The sequence below is a fragment of the Ursus arctos genome, unplaced genomic scaffold (assembly GCF_023065955.2).
Source record: "Ursus arctos isolate Adak ecotype North America unplaced genomic scaffold, UrsArc2.0 scaffold_30, whole genome shotgun sequence".
NCBI classification, from domain to species: Eukaryota; Metazoa; Chordata; class Mammalia; order Carnivora; family Ursidae; genus Ursus; species Ursus arctos.
Window position 1 is genome coordinate 22736037 of NW_026622986.1, and position 24874 is coordinate 22760910.

Sequence of the window (24874 nt, forward strand, 5' to 3'; positions counted from 1 at the left end):
TTAAAACATACATTTTTTTGTATATTAAGTATACCTGAATAAAGCTAGGGAAAACAAAACAAAACCTTAGCTTTAAAAAAGAAACCCCAAAAGGCATTAATGGACATTTGAATTAAAAACAGGTATTATCATAAAAAAAATACAGTGTATGTGATAGAACAGTGTATTAAAATATACAGGGAGCTTCTGGAGAGGAATGGATGATGACAATGCTAAAATTGGCTAAGGACTAACCAAAGGAAAGAAAAAAGAGAAGGCATTCTAGAAAAAGCTAGAAAGGCCAGATCTTTCAAAAGGCACAGGAACAGGCACAGGAACAGGCACACCTAGTCTATAAATTTTTCCAATGATGATGTCCATTTCCTCTCCTGCTCTTATTTTAGTTTCCATTCAGGAATATCCTTGATAAAAAAGGAGTAATTACTTGCATGTTCATATCAAATTACATAATGATTGAGATTCCCCCACTAAACTACATTTTGATTTTACGTTAAGCACTTTAGAAGCTGTAGACATTATAAGTCACAATTCCTAATGTCTTAGAGACTTTTTATAACAATCCCCTGGGAATCCACAGGTTGACCTGCCCCTAATTTTTAAAATGGTGTGGTAAGGACCTATTGGACATTCAGTTAGTGAATTATATTGGGAAGAGTACAAAATAAGCCATTACTAGAGGGCTTTCTCTTTTGCAAACACTGATATTCCAGTGTGCCCGTGTAGTTCATTGTGACCAGAAATACAATTTCCAAATGTGCCTAACTAATGATAATAGAATAATTTTAAGTTAATATCCTCTAGGAGAGCATGAAAATTGGAATCCTTGTTGGTGCCTTCTGCAGAAAGCATTAGCCCAGATGACCTGTTTACCTTTCTCTTGCTCAAGGGATTTCCTTAGGAATGACACGTGTGGCTTCCACAGAACATGTGGGCAACTCAGAAACACATCACCGCCACTTGGAGACCGCAGAACATAGCCGAGAGAAGGAGAGTTTATTTCTTCAAACAAACATGAGTTGTAAAACCCAGTATAATAGCTCCAAGGGACATTATTCCTAGTGATCTTACTACAGAATCACGATGATATTTAGGACAAGAAAATAAATGGAAATATATTTCGTAAGTTACTCGGAATGAATTTAAAACATATAAAACACATATTGACCATTTAAAATTTTGAAGTCTATAGAGAAAACAACAGAATATCCTGAGTTGGCTATTAAAATTTATCTTGGGAATGACGATATAACGTTTCTATATTTTGATCATTCTAGGTAATGCTGATCCAGAAGGCCAGGGTTACTGCCAAGCAGGATTTAGTCTGGATTTTTATAAGGTGAATTCCTTTCTTGCAGATTCTAATATTTGTATTATCTGTTTGGTATTTTTTGTTGTTTGTTGGTTGGTTTTGCCCTCTGTCTTTCACTCCCATCCCCAGCCCCATAAACCACCACCACCTAAAGAACTTTTAGGTATATATCTAGCCTGTTTTGGCAACTGCTTCAAATGTTTTTGTTTGCTCTTTATTTTTATTAATCTATGTAGATGACAAATATTAAAATAGCACAGAAATACACAGGATAAAAAGCAACAGTCTTTCTTCCCATCTCTTGTGATAGTCATTTTAAATGAAAAATCTCAAAAACTCAGTGAGAGAAATGTGCTTCCAAAAAAAAAATCACAAGAATCAGTAAATTGCTTTACCTCTTAGCCGTAATTCACTGATGAGATTTAACATTAGTGTTAAAATTCACACATCCTTTCACAAAATTAAAAACAGAGATGCCTAGTAAGATAAGAGCAGACAAAGATTTCATGGTTTTGAAAATACTATAGAAAAAATTCTTCAGCATACAAAGTTCATTGCCTCTTTTTTTTTTTTTCATCATTGTCCTTTTTTTTTTTTTTCCCACTGAAAGTTAAGGATGCAGAGGTTGGAAGGTGGGGTTGGAAGGAGAAGGAAAAATTTATATTTGCTAGTCTGGAGTTTTTGCTTTTTCTCCTGAGAAGGGGAGAGGGGGTGGTTGCAGATGTATGGAAAAAATAGGCATTACTGTGGCCTTGAGATAAATAGAAACCGAATTTCCTTTTTGTTGCCAAGGCTCAAAAGATCATGTCTGCTAAATTACACAGCATTAAACTTGTATATATTTTGCTTACCTGAGGCAGTGCCAAAAAACTGAATTTATATATCCTCAAGGGAGAGAATTCAACGTAGCTAATTGAGTCAAATGAAATTATTTAATATGCTAACACACTAAATCGTGGAAAACAAGAAAAGGAAATAAAATGAGTGCCATGCCTCCGATAGAAGGGCGTCATTTAAAAATTGCTTTTTTATGTATAACAAATTGTTAGAGCAATGCTTATTAACAATGATTTACCACCTTTAAAAAAATCTGTTATTTTTGTTTTTTTGTTCCAATTGTTGCTGTTTCTGCTTTGTAGAATGGAGACCTCATAGTAGGAGGACCGGGAAGTTTTTATTGGCAAGGTACGTTCCATTAGCAGAGAAGAAATGCCCATTTGTTGTTACTAGCAAGGACATGAGGCACAAGAAACAATTAAATGTTGACCTTTTGTTACATTCAAGTACCTGACACACTCCACACATGATTCTCGCTGTGAAGGGAAGGTATGTCACGATGGAGCCATAAGAGTGTAGGAGGCTTCTCCTAGGGTGTTTCTTGCAGATGTTTTGTACTCTGAACGCTGGCAGACAGGGGACTGAAATACAACCTGTGCTCTGCTTAGGGAGCTCTGAACTAGGTGCCCAAACGAGATGATGCCTTCTAATTCTTATAAAGGTGTTACATAGACCAGCAGCTTCCCTAAGGTCAAAACTAACTTGGAAGCAAGCACCCTGAGCTGAGATCCGAACTTTGCTAGGAGGTAACTAGTAAAGAGACAAAGGACTGTATGAACAGGTTCTATGACCTGAAGTCGAACAGTCAGGTGAGAGAGGCAAGCCAGGGTGACCAGAGTCAGATCGGGGAAGAGCTGCTGAGTGGTGTGGAGCAGTCCCCCTGGCCATGAAGAGCTTGCAGGCCAAGATAAGCAGCTTTTTCTTTTCCTGAAAACAATGAGAAGTCTCTGGTGGATCGCAGGAGTTTAAATACATGGTCTTAACTACAGTAATTAATTGTTTGCCTTGAGAATAATGGGAAACCACTGGAGAGTTTTAAGCATGGGATGCTATGATCAGATCTTGTTTTGAAAAGATCACTCTGGCTGCTTTATGGAAAATGGATTAGAGGTCAGCCAAAGTGAGGTATCAGCAAACCAGTTACAAAGTGAAAGTCTGTTGTAAGTTTATAAGGTAAACAATCTATAAGGTTCAAATGAAGGTGCTTGCTTCTTAGAGTGGTAACAGTACAGCCTGAAAAGGAGGAGAAATTTGAGAGATGCTTTGGAGGGAAAATAAAGAGCTTAGCTAATGGGTTGGATATGCGTGGGCGAGGGAAGGGAGGATGCCCAGCGTATGTTTCGGACTTCTGCAACTGCATGGTTGTAGGGGGGTTCCACCCACTGAGATGGGGAACCCTGGAAGAAAACAGGTTTGGAGGGCATTGGAGAGGGAAGATTATGAGTTTGCTTTTGGTTATGTTGAATATGAAAATGTTTGAGATATCCAAGCTTTTTCACATAAGTGTTTGGGTGTATGGGCTTTAGCTCAGAGAAGATATCTAGGCTAAAATACAAACTTCCATCACTTGCATGTTGGTGACAATTAAAGCCATGGATGTGGAAGGGATGCCTACATAGAGATGACAGAGAATATTTGCTGAATTCTGGCTGTAAAGTTTAGGGTACAGATAGAGTAGACTATGAGAGAGATGAATAGTTGAGTGAAGTTTTTCTTTTAAGATGAAAGACACCTGAAAAAAATTAAAAATTAAAAAAAAATGGAGGACACCTAATCATATTTAAAAGCCAATGGAAGAGTAAAAATGCTGGGAGTCTGGGAAAGATGGTGGAGTAGGAGGACCCTAGCCTCACCTTGTCCCAGAGATACAACTAGATAAACTCACATCAGTGTAAATAGCCCAGAAAACAACCCCAAGACAGGCAAAACAAATTCCACAACTAAATGTAGAGAAGAGGCCATATTGAAGAGGGTAGGAAGGGTGAAGATGTGGTAGGGAGCTAGTCAGACCCAAGGGGCTGTCCTTGGGAGGGAGGGACACTGCAGGTACATAGAAGGGAGAGAAATAGACTATCACGTCGGGGATCCCCCAGGGGGATGATGAATCCCTATTATGCTGGCTTTAAAAACCAGAGGGGTTGACTTTCACGAGTTCTTATAACCAGTGGGACTTAAAACCTGGAACTTTAAAACAGTGAGCTCAGCTCTGAGAGAGCCAAAAAGGCAAGAGGAAACTGAGTCCCTGCCCTTAAAGAGAGCACAATAAACAGCCCCGTGGAGATACAACATAGAAGCAGCAGCTTGTAAAGTACCTGGGATATCCAGGAGGGTGAGTTGTTTACTAAACTCAGAGTGTGTGCTGAAGGAGCAGAGATTGTTGGGGAACTTCTTCAGAAACAAAGGAGCTGGTGGGTGCCATTTCCTCCCCGGACCCCCAGCATAAACATGCCATCTGTAGGAACCAGAGTGATGCTGCCAATACTCGCTGCCAATACTCACTACCTAACTTGCTAACACCATCAGCCCACCCTCTGCACTTCAGTAGATCTGCTTCGCTCCAGCCAGACCAGCCTCAGTCCCAGTTGCTGCAGGTCCCCTCCCATAAACCAGCCCAAAACTTGCTAACACCTTGCCTCCTGCCCCCATGCACTTTGAGGATCCACCCCTTTAACACGCTTGGCCAGAAGACATCCAAAATGGTGCCGCCAGCCTGGCAGTGTGCAAGTAGCCCTGACAGGGGCCAGCACTGCTCCACAGTGATCCCGGCCTGGGGAGAGGGAAAGATAACGACACACACCCGTCAAACTATGGCCCCAGCAGTGGACTGGGGACAGACAGCTGGTGTGCCCACCAATGAAAGTTTCTCAGGGAACAACATGGGGAAAGTTCAGTGATACTGCATGTCTGGCAAATGCCTGATCTGACTCAACTCAAGCCCAAGGCAGCCCCAGACTGGCCCACTAATAGCATGGGGACCAAATCCTACCCACAAGAGGCAAAGAGAGCTACTGCAGATGACTGGGCTGAAGGAAAATAGCTCAGCCACAGCAGCAGGCCACATACTACACACAGAGGAGACACCTCTGAAATGCCAGGTTCTTGTGCACAGGTGACACTGGCTGAAGACAGTCTCGTCTTCATAAGGCCACTACTTTCAAGAGCAGGAGATGGAGCTGACTTTCCTAATACATAGAAACAGACACAGAGAGGTGGACAAAATGAGGAGACAGAAGATTATGCCCCAAATGAAAGAATGGGACAAAAATCACAGCAAGAGACCTAAGCAAAATGGAGATAAGTAATGTGCCAATGGAGAATTTAAGGTAGTAATCATAAAGATGCTCATGGAACTTGAGAAAAGAGTGGAGGACCTAAATGACCCTTATCAAGAAGATAGAAAACAAAAAAGAACCAATCAGAGATGAAGAATTCAATAAATGATATTAAAAATACATGAGATGAAATAAATAATAGACTAGAGGAAGCAGAAGAACAGATCAGTGACCTGGAAGACAGAACAATGGAAAGCAATCAAGCTGAACAGGTGAGGGGGAAAAAATAATGCAAAATGAAAAGACTTAAGGAATTTAGTGACACCAACAAGCGTAATGATGTTCACATTATAGGAATCCCAGAAGAAGAGAGAGAAAAGGGGGCAGAAAATTTATTTGAAGAAACAGCAGCTGAAAACTTCCCAAATCTGGGGAAGGAAGCAGAAATCCAGATCCAGGAGGTACAGGGAGTCCCCAGCAAAATCAACTGAAGGAGGTGCACACCAAGACACATAGTAGTTAAAATGCCAAAAAATAGCGTAACAACAGGATTTATTCACAGACCTAGGACAAACAATCCCAAAATTTGTATAGAACCACAAAAGACCCTGATTAGCCAAAGCAATCTTGAAAAAGCAAAAGTGGAGGTATCACAATTCCAGATTTCAAGTTATATTACAAAGCTGTAGAAATCAAAACAGTGTGGTACTGGCACAAAAATAGACACATAGGCCAATGGAACAGAATAGAGAATCCGGAAATAAACCCATGATTGTATACTCAATTAATCTTCAACAAAGGAGGCAAGAATATCCAATGGGAAAAAGACAGTCTCTTCAACAAATGGTGTTGAGAAAACTGGACAATTACATGTCAAAGAATGAAACTGGAGCACTTTCTGACACCATACAAAAATAAACTCAAAATGGATCACAGACCAAAATGTGAGATCTGAAACTATAAAAATCCTAGACAAGAACACAGGCAGTTATTTCTCTGACATCGGCCATAGCAACATTTTTCTAAGTATGTCTCCTCAGACAAGGGAAACCAAAGCAAAAATAAACTATTGAGACTATTTCAAAATAGAAATCTTCTGCACAGCACAGGAAGCAATCAACAAAACTGAAAACAACCTACTGAATGGGTGAAGGTATTTGCAAATGACACAATAAAGGATTAGTATCCAAAATATATAAAGAACTTCTACAACTCAACATCAAAAAATAAGTAATCCAAATAAAATGGTCAGAAAAATTGAACAGACATTTCTCCAAAGAAGACACACAGATGTCCAACAGACACATGAAAAATGCTCAATGTCACTAATCATCAGGGAAATGAAAATCAAAACCATAATGAGATATCACTTCACACCTGTTAGAATGGCTAAAATCAAAACACAAGAAACAACAAATGTTGACAAGGATGTGGAGAAAAAGGAACCCTTGTGCACTGTTGGTGGGAATGCAAACTGGTGCAGCCACTGTAGAGGCTTCTCTGAAAATTAAAAATAGAATTAACATATGATCCCATAATCTCACTACAGGATATCTACACAAAGAGTACAAAAACACTAAATCAAAAAGATATATACACCCATATATTTATTGCAGCATTCTTTACTATAGCCTAATTATGGAAGCAGTCCAGTTGTCCATCAATAGATGAATGGATAAAGAAGTAGTATTTAAACAATGGAATATTACTCAGCCATAACAAAGAATGAAATTTTGCCATTTGCAATTACATGTATGGATCTAGAGCGTATATTACTCAGTGAAATAAGTCAGTGAAAGACAAATGCCATATGATTTCACTCATATGTGGAATTTAAGAAACAAATGAACAAATTTAAAGAAGAGAAAAGCCAAAACACAGACTCTTAACTATAGAGAACAAACTGATGGTTACCAGAGGGGAGATGGGGGGGGCAGGGGATGAGTGAAATATGTGAAGGGTACACAAAATAAGAGTACACTTATTTTGACAAGCACTGAGTAATGAATAGAATTGCTGAATCACTATATTGTACACCTGAAGCTAATAAACACTGTATGTCAACTATACTGGAATTAAAATAAAAAATAAAATAATAAAAAAATACAAAATTTTCTTTTAAAGATTTTATTTATTTATTTGACAGAGATAGAGACAGCCAGCGAGAGAGGGAACACAAGCAGGGGGAGTGGGAGAGGAAGAAGCAGGCTCATAGCAGAGGAGCCTGATGTGGGGCTCGATCCCAGAACGCCGGGATCACGCCCTGAGCCGAAGGCAGAGGCTTAACCGCTGTGCCACCCAGGCACCCCAAAAAAATACAAATATTTTTTAAAAGCCAGTGGAAGAGTTCTGGGAGATGGGTTTATGATAACATTGTATGTGAAATTATTGTTAAGCTTAATTCATACATGTATAACTATGAACATCAAATAATTAACATTTCAGTCTTAAAATTATTTTGCAAACTGAAAAACTGTATTTATGCAGCAGATAGTTCTAAAATAAAAATTTATGTGTGTTTAAAAAGATTTTCTTCTAATTCACTTGACTAGATAATCAATCTAATTCACTTGATTAGATAAATCTTTCCTTTCCTTAAGTTAAAATGTCAGATACTGATGATTTCCTGAAAAGTAGCCATACCAAGGAGATTTAGAAGCATTGTCTGTGATAGGTAATGCAAAATTTTATTTAGGCTTAAGATTATAATGTTTATTGAAGCAGCTAAAGGCAACAAAGGGTGTGTGTATGTGGGAGGTGGGAAGGGGATATTTAGCTTTAAACCAGAGAAAACTAGCAAATTCTGTAGACATTGTTCACAATCATTTCAGGCACAGTCACTGGGAAATATTTATGGCCAGATTTGATAATTTTATTCCTTTGGACTTCAAACAAAAAGACTGTGTGAGTTATCAGTAAATTCCCAAAGAATAATTTGGCTTTAAAACTAATATTAATATTAACTGTTAGTTTCTTGAAATCATTTCTCCAGTTTGCTCCCAGAAAGCATGAGATCACACTTGTTCCTTAGATGTCCATTATAAATATAGGAATGCATGGAAATTGTGGTGGAAAATTGCTGGCCATCTTTTGGATATTTGACCATCCCAATATGATCATATTTCAAGACTTTCAACTGTGACTTTATTTGGGAGATACTAGCTAAAGTTCTTACCATATCATTGTTGGCAGCCATGGAGTCCTTTCTTTTTCTTTTTTTTTTGCTAAAATTCTGGATCTCCCTGGACCTCACAGCCTCCCATTGTCATAATTTTATGCTTTATGTATACATTTTAGCATAAAAATAAAGGGCTCAAAGGTTATGTAATTTCCTCCCTTGACATAACTGATAGATTTCACAATCTATTAATTAAGTGATTTAGATTTAATCTGTATTTTGTGAGAACACAAAAAGTCTTCTTAGAATGCCAAAGGAGACCTTGGTTTTAATGTTAAATATCCTAAAAGCAAAACCACATGACCTGAGAGAATGCACTCATGCTTTCTGGGCCTCAGTTTCCCCACTTATAAGAAGTTATGTTTTGGCTAGAGGATCTCAAAGTTAGATGATGTTTCTTCTAGCCACGACGTTCCAGATTAAAAATTTAATCCATAAATTTTGTCAACAGGTGTCTTTACTCAGATATTTTTCTCATTTGGAGATGGAGGGAATATATATTGTGAAGGCATTGGGAAGACAGATAAAATTATGTCATTCATCTTTGGTTCTTCTGTCAGAATGGAAAGTTCTATCCAGCTGTAACCAGCTTTACCTTGCAGTTTGGCAGGTGGTAAAATTCATCATCAAAAATGCAAGCAATTCCATAATTATTTTCAAAAGAGGATATGTTATTCAGATGTTCTGTGTCTGCCCAAGGAGGGCCCACCTCTTGCATTCATTCAGCTAATGTGTTAATTTGTTTGCACACAGGTCAGGTGATCACTGCCAGTATTGCAGATATCATTGCAAATTACTCGTTCAAGGATATTCTAAGGAAACTGGCTCGAGAAAAACAGACGGATGTGGCCCCAGCTTCCTATGATGATAGTTACCTTGGTGAGAGTCATTGCTCCACACATTTGCTGTTGCTCAAAAGGCAAACATATTAATGTAGATGCAAATTTTATTCCTCACTTATCTGATATCATTCTGCAACTTATACAAATGTTCTTTCCTTACTAGCTTAGAATGGACTTTCTTTTTGTTGAGCCATATGAGAAGTCTTTTCTTCAGGTTCAGCCTATTTCATAAGCTCCATAAGAGAATCTTTCCTCAAATTCAACAATCATTTTTTTGATTTTAAAAATTTCAATAAATTAGGCTAGACGGATACTTCCTTCACACAATAAAACATTGGCCTCAGCCCCAAAGTCAATATCTTATTTAGTGAGGGATTTTGATGGTTACTTTTGTGTTTCAACTTAAGCTGTAGTATGCAGTTATGCAATCAAACACTAACCATCATAGTGTCTTGCACACAAAATATTTTGCCAATTGTAAATAGTATGTATTAATGGGGCTGCCCAACGCTGTAGGGGCAACATGCTAGCAGTCTTTCCAGTTTTTAGAGCAACAAAAAAAGACCCTCCAGTTGCTAGAATGTTGCCAAAATGTATTACATGCAAACCATACAATGTCATTGCACCTCTATTGCTTCCCACTTTTGGTATCCTATTGGCATTTTGATTGCTTGATAAATTAAGCAAAATGTAGTTATATTTTTCACCTCACCTCACTTTAGAGGTAAGTGAAATTTGTGGAAAACCATCCTTAAAGAAATTAGGAAGTAGAACTTCTTGACGATCAAGAAATAGCAAAACCTGAGCACGAAAGATACCTTTCAGAGTATCATGTCTGATCCTGATGAATCAGTAACCTTAAAATGCAGTGGCCACGCTTACACTTTAAGATGGGTTATGAAGCATCCCTCAGAATCTGATTGTGCTGCCCTTCTCAGAAGAAGCAGATCTGTTATGCTTGCAGGATTTAGTACAGAACTGTTCACATTGGCTTCACTAATTTTTCCCTCTACAGAACCTTAAACTTTTATGTTACAATATTTGTCAAGATTTCTGAGCAAAGCAGTACTATAGTAATTCTTTTGTTTTTCTAGACATAGCTCATTTGTAAAGCCTTCAAGCGTGATTGGTTTTTCTTTTCTTTAACACAGGATATTCAGTTGCTGCTGGGGAATTTACTGGAGACTCTGAGCAAGGTGAGAGACATTACTGAATATGTCATTTATAAAGCACAGGGAAAGATAAGGTGACCTAAAAAGCCCTTTTATAAATGTAATTTTCTTCACTACACAAAATGTATAAAAATGGAATCCCAGAATGTATATGATAATAATCTATAGAAAAATATAAAATATACTTCAGCACAGCTGTATAAGTCTCAAAAAATTCCGTAAGTCTGAATATCAATCTTAATAAAATCTAGTTAAGCAATAAAAACAAGTCCAGTAATCCTATGTTATGTATTTAAAAAAAATAAGGTTATTAAATGGCCTACACAAAAGCCAAGCTGTTAGTGACAGATCAAATTTGAAAAATCAACATCCCCCATCTTTTCTTTAATTTTTGGGGTCTCATACTGGACATGACCATACTACACTTCCCACCAGACTCCAACCCAACATCTCCACCTTATTTCCTTTTCCCCTTTGGACATGGTCAAGCCCAAGATAATGGAGTGAATTAACCCCTATTCTCGTGTATGCCCCTCACCTCTGTCCTCTATGGCTTGTGAAGGCTGTCATCCCTGGTTTTAATCTACTGATTCTACAGCCACTCTAATTTCCAGTGGTCAAATGCTACCTTTTTTTTAGTATAGTTTCAAATGTCATCCCCTCCAGAAATCCTTCTTTCACTTCCTTCTCTAAACTCCTATCTCATCTCATTTTTCTCTCTCCCAAGGCATTTATTATTCATTTATTTGTCCAGTATTTTTTGAGCACCTACTCGGTGTCAGGCTCTGTGTTAAGTGTTGAACACACAGAGGTGAACAGATGGTCCTTACTCTCACAGTTTGTGGTCTTAGTGGGGCTGACAGGCATTAAGTAATGAACACAAAATACCCGATTAAAAATTGTAGGAAGTGCTAGGATAAAGTTCTAAACATAAAACTAATCCAACCCTCATGACCTAATCACCTCCCAGAGGCCCTGCTTCCTAAGACCATCACATTAGGGGTTAGGTTTCAACACTATGAATTCTGGGGGAGGGGGATACCTATCATAGTAATGATAGGAATACCTATCATATACAAGACTGGTATTGTTTTTTGAATGACTCAATCATCAATCAATCAATACTTTCATCTTGTTTCATAGGAACCTTAACTACTTTTTACTAATGTGTTTTAATGAATTCACAAAGAATTAAGAGGTAATGAAATGTGGCCATCCCTAGAAATCATCAGAGCTCTTTTAATTGTTTCATATCAACAAGACCTACAAAGCAGAAATTCACAGTGGGATAGGGGTTGAAAGCAGATTTTTTTTTCTTTAAAAGAACATTTTTCTTTTAAATATAAGCTAATTTTTAAAGGCCCTATCTTTCCATTTATTTTTTTTCTTCAAGATATTAAAAGACAATCTATTGTGGTGGTTAAAAGCATGGACTTTGGAGCTAGACCACTTGAGTTTCAACCCTGACTTTGTCACTTAACAGCTCTGTGACATAGTTACCTGAATCTCAAAGCCTCCATTTCTTAATTTCTAAAAGAGGGATGGTGGTGATGATGAAGGTGATGATGCTGATTATAATGGTAATGATGGTGATGGTGATGATGATGATGATGATGGTGATGATAATGGTTATGATGGTGATGGTAATGATGACGATATCAATGATGATGATGATAACAATGAAGATGATAGTATTATCTATACCATAGGATTCTTATGAGGATTAAATAAGCTAATCCTATATGTTCATAAAACAGTAGAATAATTCCTGTTACATAATGGGTGCTATTAAAGTATTACGTATAATAAGAAAGAACTCTTGGGTTAGGGACCATCAGAGATAAAATTGAATTCCTAGTACCTTAGAAAAGTCAAATCTTATAATCACTCAGTGATTTAGCAAAGGAAACTGTAAAATATGCCAAATGATTTTAAACATGACATTAAACTCTTGGAAAGTTCCCCAGTACAGCATTGAGTCCTGACCCAAGGAAATTAATAGGGATGCATGACAGCACATCACAGGGAAGGACGGTTGAAGATCATAGTGATTTTCCCTCAGATCACAGAAATAACTAGATGGATCCAAGTTTTAAATGATTTGTGGATATGTAAAAACACTATCAGAAATCATGATCCATTTATCAGACCACACCGAGCCAAGACTACCCGTGTTCACTACTTATTTAACTAGTCTGGAAAGAGCTGAAGTCCATGAAAAACACTGAGTGACTTGATGTCCTCTAGATGAAAAGATTAAGATATTAAGATATTTTGTTCTTGTTTTAGGATCTGATGAGCTGAGCAAAAAACCAAGAAAGTGATCTGGCCAATCCTAGGGCATATGAATGCCTACTTTTTAGACGTTTAACAGTAGAAATATTATAAAGCATGTGGCACACTGTCTAGTGGGTAGAAGACATTTGATAGACACTAGCTTCCTTTCTGCTTCTCACTAATGGGGTTGACGGCCAGGTCATGTATTTCGAGGCCAGGTATGTAACTTTTTCCTCCATGTATTATTGATATTAAGAGAAGGTTTACCATGAGTTACTGAAATGGATCTAAGAAAAGTCACTTATTTTCCCTCCCAATTGAATATTTTTATAGTTGAGTGACAGTTCTAACTTGCCTTAAACTCCAATTTCCCCATCTTGATCATTTTTAAATTATTATGAACATTTTTAACCAACATTTACTTTTAATAACTCATAGTATTGTGGCCATATGAGGCTGCAGACTCCAGTGTTACTGAATGTGAGAATTGTTGTCTTTTAAACAAAATTCTGAATGTTTGTGGAACGCTTAGTCGTGGTTGTCATGTATTTCAAATGGGATAGTCAGTCTCTTCTGGTTGTTAGGCCTGATTCTGGAATCGGTCAACTCCACTATATCAGTTGGTGGTTTGTTGTTACATGCCAATTTAATGCATACCGAATAAAGATTACTGAAAACTGAGCACTGTGCTACCAGTTCTGCCACCTTTCCTAGAAATCTGTCCAGATAGCTTCGTTTTTCTGAGCCTCATCATACTTTTCAAGGACATGCTTCACCATCCCTCCCATTGCTATAGTTGAGCGGTCCATCTTCCTGTGTCAAGTTACCCTCTCCAATTTGCACTAGGCTCCATTCCCTCTCGTGACACAAAGAAGGGACTCCAGCCATTTTAATTCTCTATCTCATATCATCAGGGTTTTTTTTTTTAATCATTCCCACGAAATATACAAGCATACTGTTATTTCTCACATCTTAAAAAGAAAATCTCTTATCTACTTCCCTCTCCAGCAAGCACCTGTATTCTCTGCTTCAAGAGCTGTCACTCTGCTGTGCCTGTCTCTGTCTGCCAGTTCCACTGCCCGCCTCCTCCTAGACTCACTGCTCAGATGAAACAGCTTTTGTCAAGCAAACCAGGGGCCGCCACACAGCTCATCTTTCTTAACTATCAGAGCATTTGACAGAGTTCATCACTCCTCCTCATTTCTTCGCTCAACTACCCAGACACTGGCAGCTCCTTCTCCATCTCTTTTATTGGTTTCCTTTAATTTCTCTCATCTCATTGAAGTGTCCCAGGGTTAATATTTGGACTGTTTCTTTCCTCTTTGAGTTTTGGTAATCTCATCTGGTCTCACTTATTTTTCCAACTTCTATTGAATTCCAGGTTCACGGTACTTCTTCAGATTACACTGAATTCTAGGTTCAGGGATACACATTCTAAGATCTAGAACCTCAAAGTCAATGCTCAACATCTCTCTTTGAATAGTTGTCTCAAACTTAATGTGCTCGTGAGCAAACTCCTGACCTTCCCCCCGAAATGTGGTCTACCCTCCATCAGCTTCATCTCAGTAAGTGACAATGCCATCCTCCCAGTTGTTCAAGCCAAGTACCTTGGAGGTCAGCGTTGGACTGCACTCTTTCTCTCATACCCCATCCATACCCAATTCATGAGTAAATCCTGCTAACTAAACTGTCAAAATATGACCAGAATTGACCACTTCCCACTTCGTACACAGCTTCTACTCTGATCCAGGTCCCTACTCCTACCTGGTCTCTCTGCTTTTACCCTTGCCTTCCTGTAGTCTCTAAATCCACCAGCTAAAGTGGTCCTTTAGAAACAGAAGACAGATTGTGTAACTTCTTTGATCCAGTGATTTTTCAACTCATTCAGTCTGAAATTCAAGTCTTCACAATGAACTGAGAGACTCCATTCATGAGGCTACTAGTTACTTTGACCTCATCTCCTACCCATTTACTCCACTCCCTCTCCTCCAGCCACCCTGGTCTCTTCACTATTCTTTGAATACTCCAGACACACTTCTACCTCAGGACCTTTGCACTTGCCATTCTTTCCGACTAGAACATACTTCTCCCACTTATCCATAATATTTACAGCCTCACTTCCTTCAGTCTTTTCTCCAATATCATTTTCTTGCCATGTCCTTTCCTGCTAATTGTGCCCTAATAAGTCATAAGTTCTTCCCCATCCCACCTCCAGTGCTCCCTGTATCATTTTACTGTTTGTTTTTTCTTACTCACTACACTTATCCCCTTCAAATATGCCATTTCATTGACTCCGCTTTTTAAATTGACTGTCTCTTCCAACCAGAGTATAAGTTCTGTGAAAGCAGGGAATTTTATCCATTTTGCTCACTACTGTATACTCCATTTGCCTATAAATATTTGTTGATTGAATTAATGGATTTGATACTGAAAAGTCCAACATCTAACCCCAAGTGAACCTTCTTTGATTATTAATGCTACTGGCATGAGCACCCAACTCTGCTAGAACACAGCACACCAGTTATAGTTGATGCTAGAACTTGTGCTGTACCTTTCAGGGCAGGATGAGGGGAGGGGTAATTTAAATGGAAGGAGATTCTCTTCCAGGCCCTTCCTATTTAAATTAAACTAAATTTTAAACCCCAATGAATCAAAGGATAGTTTAGATTTATAGAAATAAGAACTGAAAGATCTTTGATAATTAGCAATTCCAACTGCCACCAATTGTACGTGACTGGAAAAAATGAGGTCAAATGACACATCCCAGGTATATGGCAGGCCCAAGAATAACACTATTATCTTCTGAATCTAGAGCCAGATCATAGTGCAATGAGTTATATGGACACTTTCCCCCAGATTTGCCCCTTCTATTTCTTTTTTTTTTTAATGATTTTTTATTATATTATGTTAGTCACCATACAGTACATCCCCGTGCCCCTTCTACTTCTATTTAGTGAAGCTTCCCTTCTGGGGGACCCTTAGCTACCAGGTCACCCTCTAATTCTGCTACTAACAAACATTTCCAAGGAGGCCAGACTCGTGCCATTTATGATGGCTTTTCTTTAGGAAACTGGAATTGTTTTAACATGTTAGTGTGACAGAAGCTGTACTTTTTACACTAATACAAAAGATGCCTCCACAGTGAAAGCTGGAGAAACTAGAGTAAGGGGTTTAACCTACAAATCACATGCAGAGCTGAGAAGCCAGGCTTATGCTATACAGGCAAAAACACATGGAGATGGGTAATGAATACTGGTAAATCTCACAGTACAACTTTTGTTCTGTTTTCCATGGTCTGTAGCAGAAGCAAAAGCAATCACAAAACCATGACTTCACACTTCCAGTTCCCCACATGATGGTTACTCATGTAAAAAGCACTATCTTAACTGATGTGTTGGATAGCTTTTAAAATATATGTAATGCCCCTTCTCAATGACTATTTTTATCCCCAGAACTGGTTGCTGGCGTTCCAAGAGGAGCACAGAATTTTGGATATGTGAGTACAAAGAATGCATTGTTGGATATTTTCTTATATATGCAAAGAAATGTTTAATTTTATTCAACTTTTAAATGGTTTAAAATACCTTTTAATAGTGAGCCCCTACAGATCCATGCTTGTTTGCTTAGTAGAAAGGAAGGAAAACAAGTGAAGCTAGATTTTTTTTTTCTGGTCTATGGACAGGATCAGCTACCGAGTTTGTGGGACACAGTGCCAAATGAATGAAGATGCAGGGCCCTTTTTTCAAAATTATTAAGAATTTCAGGATCGCAACAGCTGGGCATTGAACCAAGGGTGGGGCCAGATTGAGCATGGAAACCTGTGTGACAGGCGCAGGTCACACCCATGAAGCCAGCACAATCCTTGTGCATCACCCAGGAATAATTGCAGAGGATATTGTTGCTGACGTGCTCGGCATTTTAATATGCCTCATATGGTAAAAATGAGAAAATCTGTTATTGCACTAGTGTATTCGTTTCCTGAGACTGCCGCAACCAGTTACCACAAAGTGGGTGGCTTAAAACAACAAAAAATTATTTTCTCGTAGTTCAAGGAGACCAGAGTCTAAAATCCCAGTGTCAGGTGTGCATCTCGCAGAGGATCTTTCTTATCTATTTTGGCTTCAGGGGGCCACTGCCTTTTTTTTGGTGTGTGTCAGCATGACCCCAATCTCTGCCTCTGTCCTCAGATGGCCTTCTTCCATCTGTGTCTGTGTGCGTCCTCTCCTTTCTGATGAGGACAACAGTCATTGGCCATAGGGCCCACTCTAAATCCAGGATGATTTCATTTCACATTCCTTAATGTGTTTCATCTACAAAGACCCTATTTCCAAATAAGGTCACCTCCTGAAGTTCTGGGCGACATGAACTTTGGAGGGATACTGTTCAGACCTGTTATACCTACTTACCACAAAATTAGGAAAGGAAAATCAAGAGACCTTCTGAAAAGAAAAAGTTATATTTTAAATAATTATGTTCATTTTTTTTAAGGTCTAGTAAATGTAATATCTGCAGATTTTAGGTTGGCTGAATAAAATTAAAAGTAGTAGTTTTGCTATGTGGATAACAGTTAAAATTTTCACTTTTTTTTTTGTTTGCGAAGAGCTATAATCATCAGTTTCTCATAATAACATAAACACAGAAATGAATTTAGACGAAAACCCTGATTGGATCAATTAACTGGCCATAAGGTTAATTGCTCTCAGCGTTCATTTGAATTCAATTTCTGTTTTCCCTTTTCAGATTAGTAAGCATGCATTTTATCTGAAAGTATCAGAGACTTAACCATAAATAAAAGTTCAATTGGATTTTTTTGAAGATCATTCTTATGGGATTACATTTTTGTTTTACATATAGTTAACTATTCACTACTCTTCCCCAAAATGTAAAAATGATTTAAGTTGTAATTTAAAATGTTTTTTTCTCCAATTCTGTCAAATGATGTAACCTATCTAATCTCTATGATTTCAGGTTTCAATCATTAACTCTACAGATATGACTTTTATTCAGAATTTCACTGGCGAACAGGTGAATACCTTTAAAATCAAACAATGTCACTCAGTACTAATAGTAAATTGCAATATTCATATCATTTATTCATTCACAAAATAAATGTTCAGGGGACCTACTATGTGCTGGAAATGTTCTAGGCACTGGGAATATAACCATGCATCAGACAGACAATATCCCAGCTCTCATGCATCAGTGTCACTAACTATGGATCTGAGAATAATTCTGTTATGTTGTAGACCCGTATGTAGTATGCCTGATGGTGAGTTCCTATGAGAAGACACAGGCTTCTCTTCTCAGCGGCCCCACTGCATCAGTCAGAGTCAATGGGCCTGTGCTGTGACTCCCTTCCTCACTGTAACTAGAGCCCTCCCCCATCCCAACATTATTTGGAGGTCAACAAGCTATCCGGTTCTGGTCCCTGCCTCCCAGGGACTGGCCGAGGTCTTATGAATGGGGGAAGTGCCGGTCATTCTCCTAACCTAATGTGGCCTGAGGTCATACTTTATCTACCACTCTGAGTTTTCCAGGGTATTGTGACCTGTTGAAATTTGCCACATATCTTTAAACAATGATTGTGGTATGGCCATCTAAGGGAGCCAGTTGTTAATTAAATCGGTTTCTCTGAGCAACCCATATTCTCTCCTAACCAGAAACCCACACTACTGAACTTCTAGGAAGCCTCACATCCGAATCTGGCCAAGTTTCATCTTGACCTTCTGAATCATGGTTTAGGATCCTTAGATGCTCCACTCTTAGCTAGAGATGTCGATTTGGGATAATATATTGTTAGCAATTTTTATTAATAGAGTTTTCTATTGAACACAGAGCATTTTTGACATCCCCTCCTCCCCCAATAGGGCTTTGGTCTATCCATTACTCTGCAATTTTCAACAAAGCATTTAACAATGTCCCTCATGATACTCTTGTGGTAAATATGGAGAAGTAAAGCCGGGACAATAGTGAAGTTGGATGAACTTACAAAGTTTGAACTATTCTCAAGTGATGGTAATTAATGGTTTATTGAAAATCTGGCAAGACTTCTCTTTTGTCCAGATCTGTTTCACATTTTTATCATTAGAAGCTCTTTAAACATTATTAAATTTGGCCTTTCTATAACTTCTTGTCCTCAATACCACCTAGTTCTTCAGTCTTGAACCTCAACATTTATTGCATAAATGATGAAATTCCTCTGAGTGAAGGCCACACAATGCCACACCAGAAATAAGAATTTCACTGTACATGTTTGGAATAGAGAAGAGAGGTGGGAGAGCTGAATCATTATTGCACAGTTAACTCATGCATTCATGACCTCTGCAAAAAGCATTTGGCACCTGGCAACTACATCTTAGTCTTCAGAATACTATAATAAAAATGCCATAGATTGGGTGGCTAAAAAAGCCCAAACATTTATTTCTCACAGTTCTGGAACACTGGGAAGCCCAGGATCAAAAGGTAAGCAGATTCAGTATCTGGTGAGAGTTGGCTTTCTGATTCATATAGATAGCCATCTTCTTGGGTCCTCCCATGGTGGAAGGAGGGCTAGAGAGCTCTCTAGGGTGTCTTTTGTAAGGGCACTAACCCCATTCATAAGGACTCCACCCTCATGACCTAATCACTTCCCAAAGGCCCCACCTCCTAATACCGTTATATTGAGGGTTAGGATCAATATTTGAATTTGGGGGAAGGTAAGGACACAAACATTCAGTCTATAGCAACTGTATACGTTTGGAATAGAGAAAAGAGGTGGGAGAATTTAATTATCGCATGACACTTGCTAACTCACGTATTCATTCCCTCTACAAAGAGTATCTGGCACCTGGCACCCACTCTGAGATGGACCCTGGTCAGGCAGTGCAGACAGAAGCATGAACAACACAGACCAAAGTCTCTGCCTTCTGTGTAGGACACTTTCCAGTGGATTGTAGAAGAAGATGATGGGAGGCTAAGTCAGCTAAAGCGCCGGATGCTAAAACATGGAAACAAAACATCTCGACAAATTCAAACTATGATCTGATTCTGAAAAGATGATAAATGTTGAAAACATAACTTGAAGAACAAAAACTTAAGAGCTAGAATGTGGCTCCCTACTGATTCTCAGAAGAGACTCAGAAACCTTAGTTGACAATAAACTCAATATGAATTGATACTGAGACATGGTTTCCCTTGAAATTAAAACCTTCCAGTGATACAGAGTCCAAGTGTAAATCCTATTTAACTCTTCTCTGAAGAGTGTGTTCATGGGGTATCATCTTTTCTTTGGTACCACATGTGGTATCTCCAAGAAAGAGAGGCCACTATGGTGAGCCAAGCTACAAATATTTCCATATGAAATTTCATATGGAAGTGGAATTAGATTTATTCTTTGAGGTTCAAGATTGCAGAACTAAATAGGATTAAGGACTAGAAGTTATAGAAGGGCGAATTTTAGCAAAGAAAATTCTAATAATTGTGTCCACAAATTGAATGGGCTGATTGTTGAATATCCACAGAGGATGGCCAATCTGATGTCAGGGGTACTGGGGGGAAATTATGCATGGGGTCAGACTGAATGACTTTAAGACTCTGTCCATGTCCAGGAGTCCATGAATGTAATGCAGAAGTCTGCTCCAGTGAGATTCATCCTTCAGGAAAACATGAGAGAGGACTATAAAAATTATTTTTGAACATAAACTATGTCATCTTATGGTTTTCCCTTGCAGATGGCATCTTATTTTGGATATACGGTCACAGTGTCAGATGTGAACAATGATGGGTAAGTTTATAAGAACTTCCTCACTCACCATATGTTATGTTCATCCACAAAGATGAATTTTTTTCCTTCATGAAATAGATCCTTCCATACTTCCTCAGCAAGATAGAGGCTCTCTTGTTTTAATTGTTTTTTGGTTCAGGGCAAGAGGATACATCTACTAAAGAATTCTATCATCCTATTTTATGTCATTATGGAGATTTTCCACATCTGCCACTTCCAGAAAAGGACTGTTTTACTTAGTTTTATCTTTACTTTAAGGAACTGAATAGTCCTTGGCCATTTGAAATCCAAAGCCATTAAAGCATTTGCTCATCTGTCTCTATTTACCCGTACTTAGCATGCGATACATTCATAAACCATTTGCACATAAACATTTTTTTCTCCTGACATTGCTTTAACCAACATACTAGTAATGCTGGAGAAGATGAAATAATAACATGAGCTCTACGATGTATGCCAGTAGATTACAATTGAGCTTGGACCAAACACCATGATAAATTATGGTTGTGTTTTAAGTCATTCCTTAAAAACAAACTATTATTAAATAACTCTTTGGTTCACTAAAACCACCTAACTGATAGATAAAACAAATGATTAAATAAGATACCCAATACATTGAGATAAACTGATTAGCCATCCAATAAATATCATTGGAGCACATACTGTGCGTCAGCCATCATTCTTAGTGCCCAGCATATAGTGGCAAATAAGGCAAAAGACGTCTCTGCTCTCAGGGAGTTCACATTTTTATAAAAAATCAAATACCTGCAGAATCCTAACTATGTTCTAGGATCTGGACTAAGCAAGCACTTTAGATACGTTATTGATAGATAGCTATGATCTTCATATAGATAAAAATGTAATTTATATATTATGGTGGCATAAGACTGGAGATAAAGTTAGTCAATTTTACACCTTTTGGAAAAAAATCTTTTTTTTAAGATTTTATTTACTTATTTGAGAGAGAGAGAGCACGAGTGGGGGAGGAGCAGAGGAAAGGGACAAGTAGACTTTGCACTGAGAGCAGAGCCCAACGCAGGGCTCAGTCCCACAACCCTGAGATCATGACCTGAGTTTAAATCAAGTGTCAGACACTTAACCAACTGAGCCGCCCAGGGGCCCCTGGAAAATATCTTTTTTATTATTCTTCCATTTAACATATATTTCTTGAGCATCTACTATACACCAGCACTGTTCTAGTCACTGGGACATAGCAGAGAACAAAACAGACACCCCTACCCTCACAGAGGCTATACTAGAGGTGGAGAGTTGGGGACCACAGACGAAAAGTAAGTAAGTCAAGTAAAGCATATTTAGATGGTGACGAATACCAGATAGGAATAAAAAAATGGAAGGGCTGAAACCAAGATGTCCTTCAGTGGGTAAATGTATGTTCGAACAATGGAATACTGTTCAATGCTAAAAAGAAATGAGCTGTCAAGCATGAAAAGACATGGAGGAAGCTTAATTGCATACAATGAAGTGAAAGAAGCCAATCTGAGAAGGTTACATAGGATATGATTCCAACTCTATGACATCCTGGAAAAGGCAACACCACGGAAACAGTAAACGGATCAGGGGTTGCCGGAGGCCAGTGGGGAAAGGAGTGATGAACAGGCACAGAGGACTTTTAAGGCAGTGAAGCTACTCTGTACGACACTACAATGGTGGATCCATGTCGTTACACATTTGTCCAGACCCATGGGATGTCCAACACCAGGAGTGACCCTAATGTAAACCATGGACTCTGGGTGATGATGTTGTGTCACTGAAGGCTCATCGATCGTAACACATGCACCACGCTGGTGGGAGATATTGAGAGTGGGGTAGGCTATGCCTGTGGCGGCAGGGGTATATGGGAACTCTCTGTACTTTCTGCTGGAGTTTGTTTTGAACCTAAAACTTCTCTAAAAGATAGTCTATTAATTAAACTTACAAAAGCAAAACAGAAGTGGGGTAGAAAATATTGGGAGGGTTGTGACTTTAAAAGGGGTCGATAGGGAAGGCCTTGGTGTTAAGGTTGAGGAAAGTTGAGGAACGATCTGCAGGAAGTGGGGTCCATGGGGAGGAGATTCCTGGAGGTGGGAGCTGTTGGAAGCCCAAGGATGTCAAAGAGGCTTGGGGAGGAGGCAGAGGGGCGCAGGATCACAAAGGTCTGTGAGCCACTGCATTTATAAAAGGTCTTGCCCAGCGCCGCATAGGCTCTGCTGGGTAGAGTGAGTGTTTCTAAGAAAGACACATCTCATGAGCCGCTGGAGGATACTAAGCAAGGGAATGGCCTACTCCAGCATTGGTTTCAGCAGACATGCTGTGTCTGTTGGGTCTCCTCGGCTCTGAGGCCCCTAGGAGCCCACTGCCAGCTGAGACAGGACAGCACCCAGGGCCAGAGCAACAGCAGTGGCTGGAAACTGTAGTGGCTGCCCTCTGGAGAGATTCTGAAAGTAAGTGTATTTGAATGGCAATCTTATCCTGGAAACAAGTCATTGAAAATTAAATTGCCTTCATCTCCAACTGAGTGGTGAAAAGAATGTAACAATTAGGGCCGCCCTTTCTTAATTTCCAACCTAAATGGACTGGATTTGTTATCAGCACCTTTTAGTAATCTGGGAAAAAAAGGGGGGGGGGGGCGGGTGGCTGAAGAAGAACTCGAGTCCAAAACATGGCGTGCTGTCCCAATTGAGGAAGCCCACACTTTAGTAAAAACAACAACAACAAAAATCCCATGATGGCCTTTGGGATATGCGCAGACACATTTCTTTCAACAGATGGTGACACAACCTCCCCCGCTCCCCCTCCAGGGGAGCCAGCAATGCTCAATAGGGCCCAGATGAACTCAGTGTGTGCCCTTCCTCTCCTTCACTCTGATCTGAATCCTTTCAGCTTTCCCCCAGTTCAACACTATGCCCTGCAGGGCACTGCCTCCTTCCTAGAGACATGTTCATTCCAGTCCATAGCAAAGCTCTGTGACAACATTTACAGAACTTTTTTTTTTTTTTTTTTTTTTTTTTTTGCCATGTTAAGAAAAGAACAAGAACACTTGTGAGGAAAGGATCTCTTTGGTCTCCTCCTGATCAAAACAACATGGTAGTAACAAACACAGGAATTTTCCAGGGATAATTTGTTCTTTCTTGATGTTCTTAAAAATTGCTGTGCCCATTATTTCTTTTTTATTAGGCAGTATATTCTCAATTCTTTAGACGGCGTCAAAAAGATACATCCATTATCTTAATATTGCCATTCTTTTCTTTTTTAAGATTTATTTATTTATTTGAGAGAGAGAGCAGGGGCAGGGGAAGAGGGAGAGGAAGGGGGAAAGAATCTCAAGCAGACTCCATGACCCTGAGACGGTGACCCGAGCCGAAATCAAGAGTCGGACACTTAAACAACTGGGCCAGCCAGGCATCCCTTAATAATCCCATTCTTAACGTGCCCATAGATTCTCAGTCTGTGTGTAATTCGCCGTTCTTAGTTACTGTCACACGATGTAAATTCAAGGCCCTGTTATAAATGAGTAAGCTATAGAGGCCATTGAGAACCTTTCATCCCAAATACAGAAAACTCACATGAAGTCTGAGATTGCAATAATGAAGATATAATTTGCCGTCATCTTTGCAGCACCTGTGTTTCGAGAAAAATTGCTTAATACCATTGGCTTTCAAATAGACATCTTGTGTGTCTAGGTTTATACTTGATCCCAAGATGGAGGTTCTGGAAACCATTAATAGTAGTGACAGCAGCGTCCTCACCTCCCTGGGTGGGTATGTGTCTCCAGGGCAGGTGCAGAACACCCCATCAGAGCAGAGACATAACCTGCAGTCCCTCAGCAATCTTAGCAGAACCAGAAAAGAAAGGCAGCAAATGATGCGTGTGCCAATGACTTTTCTCAAGCGCCTGTGATGGCTCCAAGTCAGAACACATGTGGCCTCGTTTTGAGAAAGAGTGTTTTGTCATTCTAACTCCTGACAAGATTTCTAGCAGAGATCCGAAGGTTGCATGGGATTTACAGGAAAAATGAATCCCTGTATCAAATAAAGTTTTCCTGGATATTATATATGTGGTCTCCCCAAATTCTTAGTCCTTTCAAATGCAGAAATCTCTATTCTCCACTGAAACTATTGGAAAACCTAATATTGCTTTAAACAACAAAATTTTGTCATGCATGAGTAGCAGACAATGTTTTTTCCCTCTCAAAGAGACTTCATGGGACGATCCAAACTACAATCCC

At 39.0% G+C, this 24874-nt stretch overlaps 1 protein-coding gene across 2 annotated transcripts in view; it reads left to right on the forward strand.

The window, feature by feature from the left end:
- ITGA8 (integrin subunit alpha 8) overlaps positions 1-24874 on the forward strand; it is a 172566-nt gene that overhangs the window by 30210 nt on the left and 117482 nt on the right. For both annotated transcript variants that reach the window (XM_026479018.4, XM_026479019.4), the window contains exons 5-11: positions 1275-1336; positions 2449-2494; positions 9350-9475; positions 10590-10634; positions 16340-16383; positions 17856-17912; positions 20597-20649. In XM_026479018.4, coding sequence (XP_026334803.2) covers positions 1275-1336; positions 2449-2494; positions 9350-9475; positions 10590-10634; positions 16340-16383; positions 17856-17912; positions 20597-20649 — 433 coding nt within the window. The remainder of the gene's footprint in view (positions 1-1274; positions 1337-2448; positions 2495-9349; positions 9476-10589; positions 10635-16339; positions 16384-17855; positions 17913-20596; positions 20650-24874) is intronic.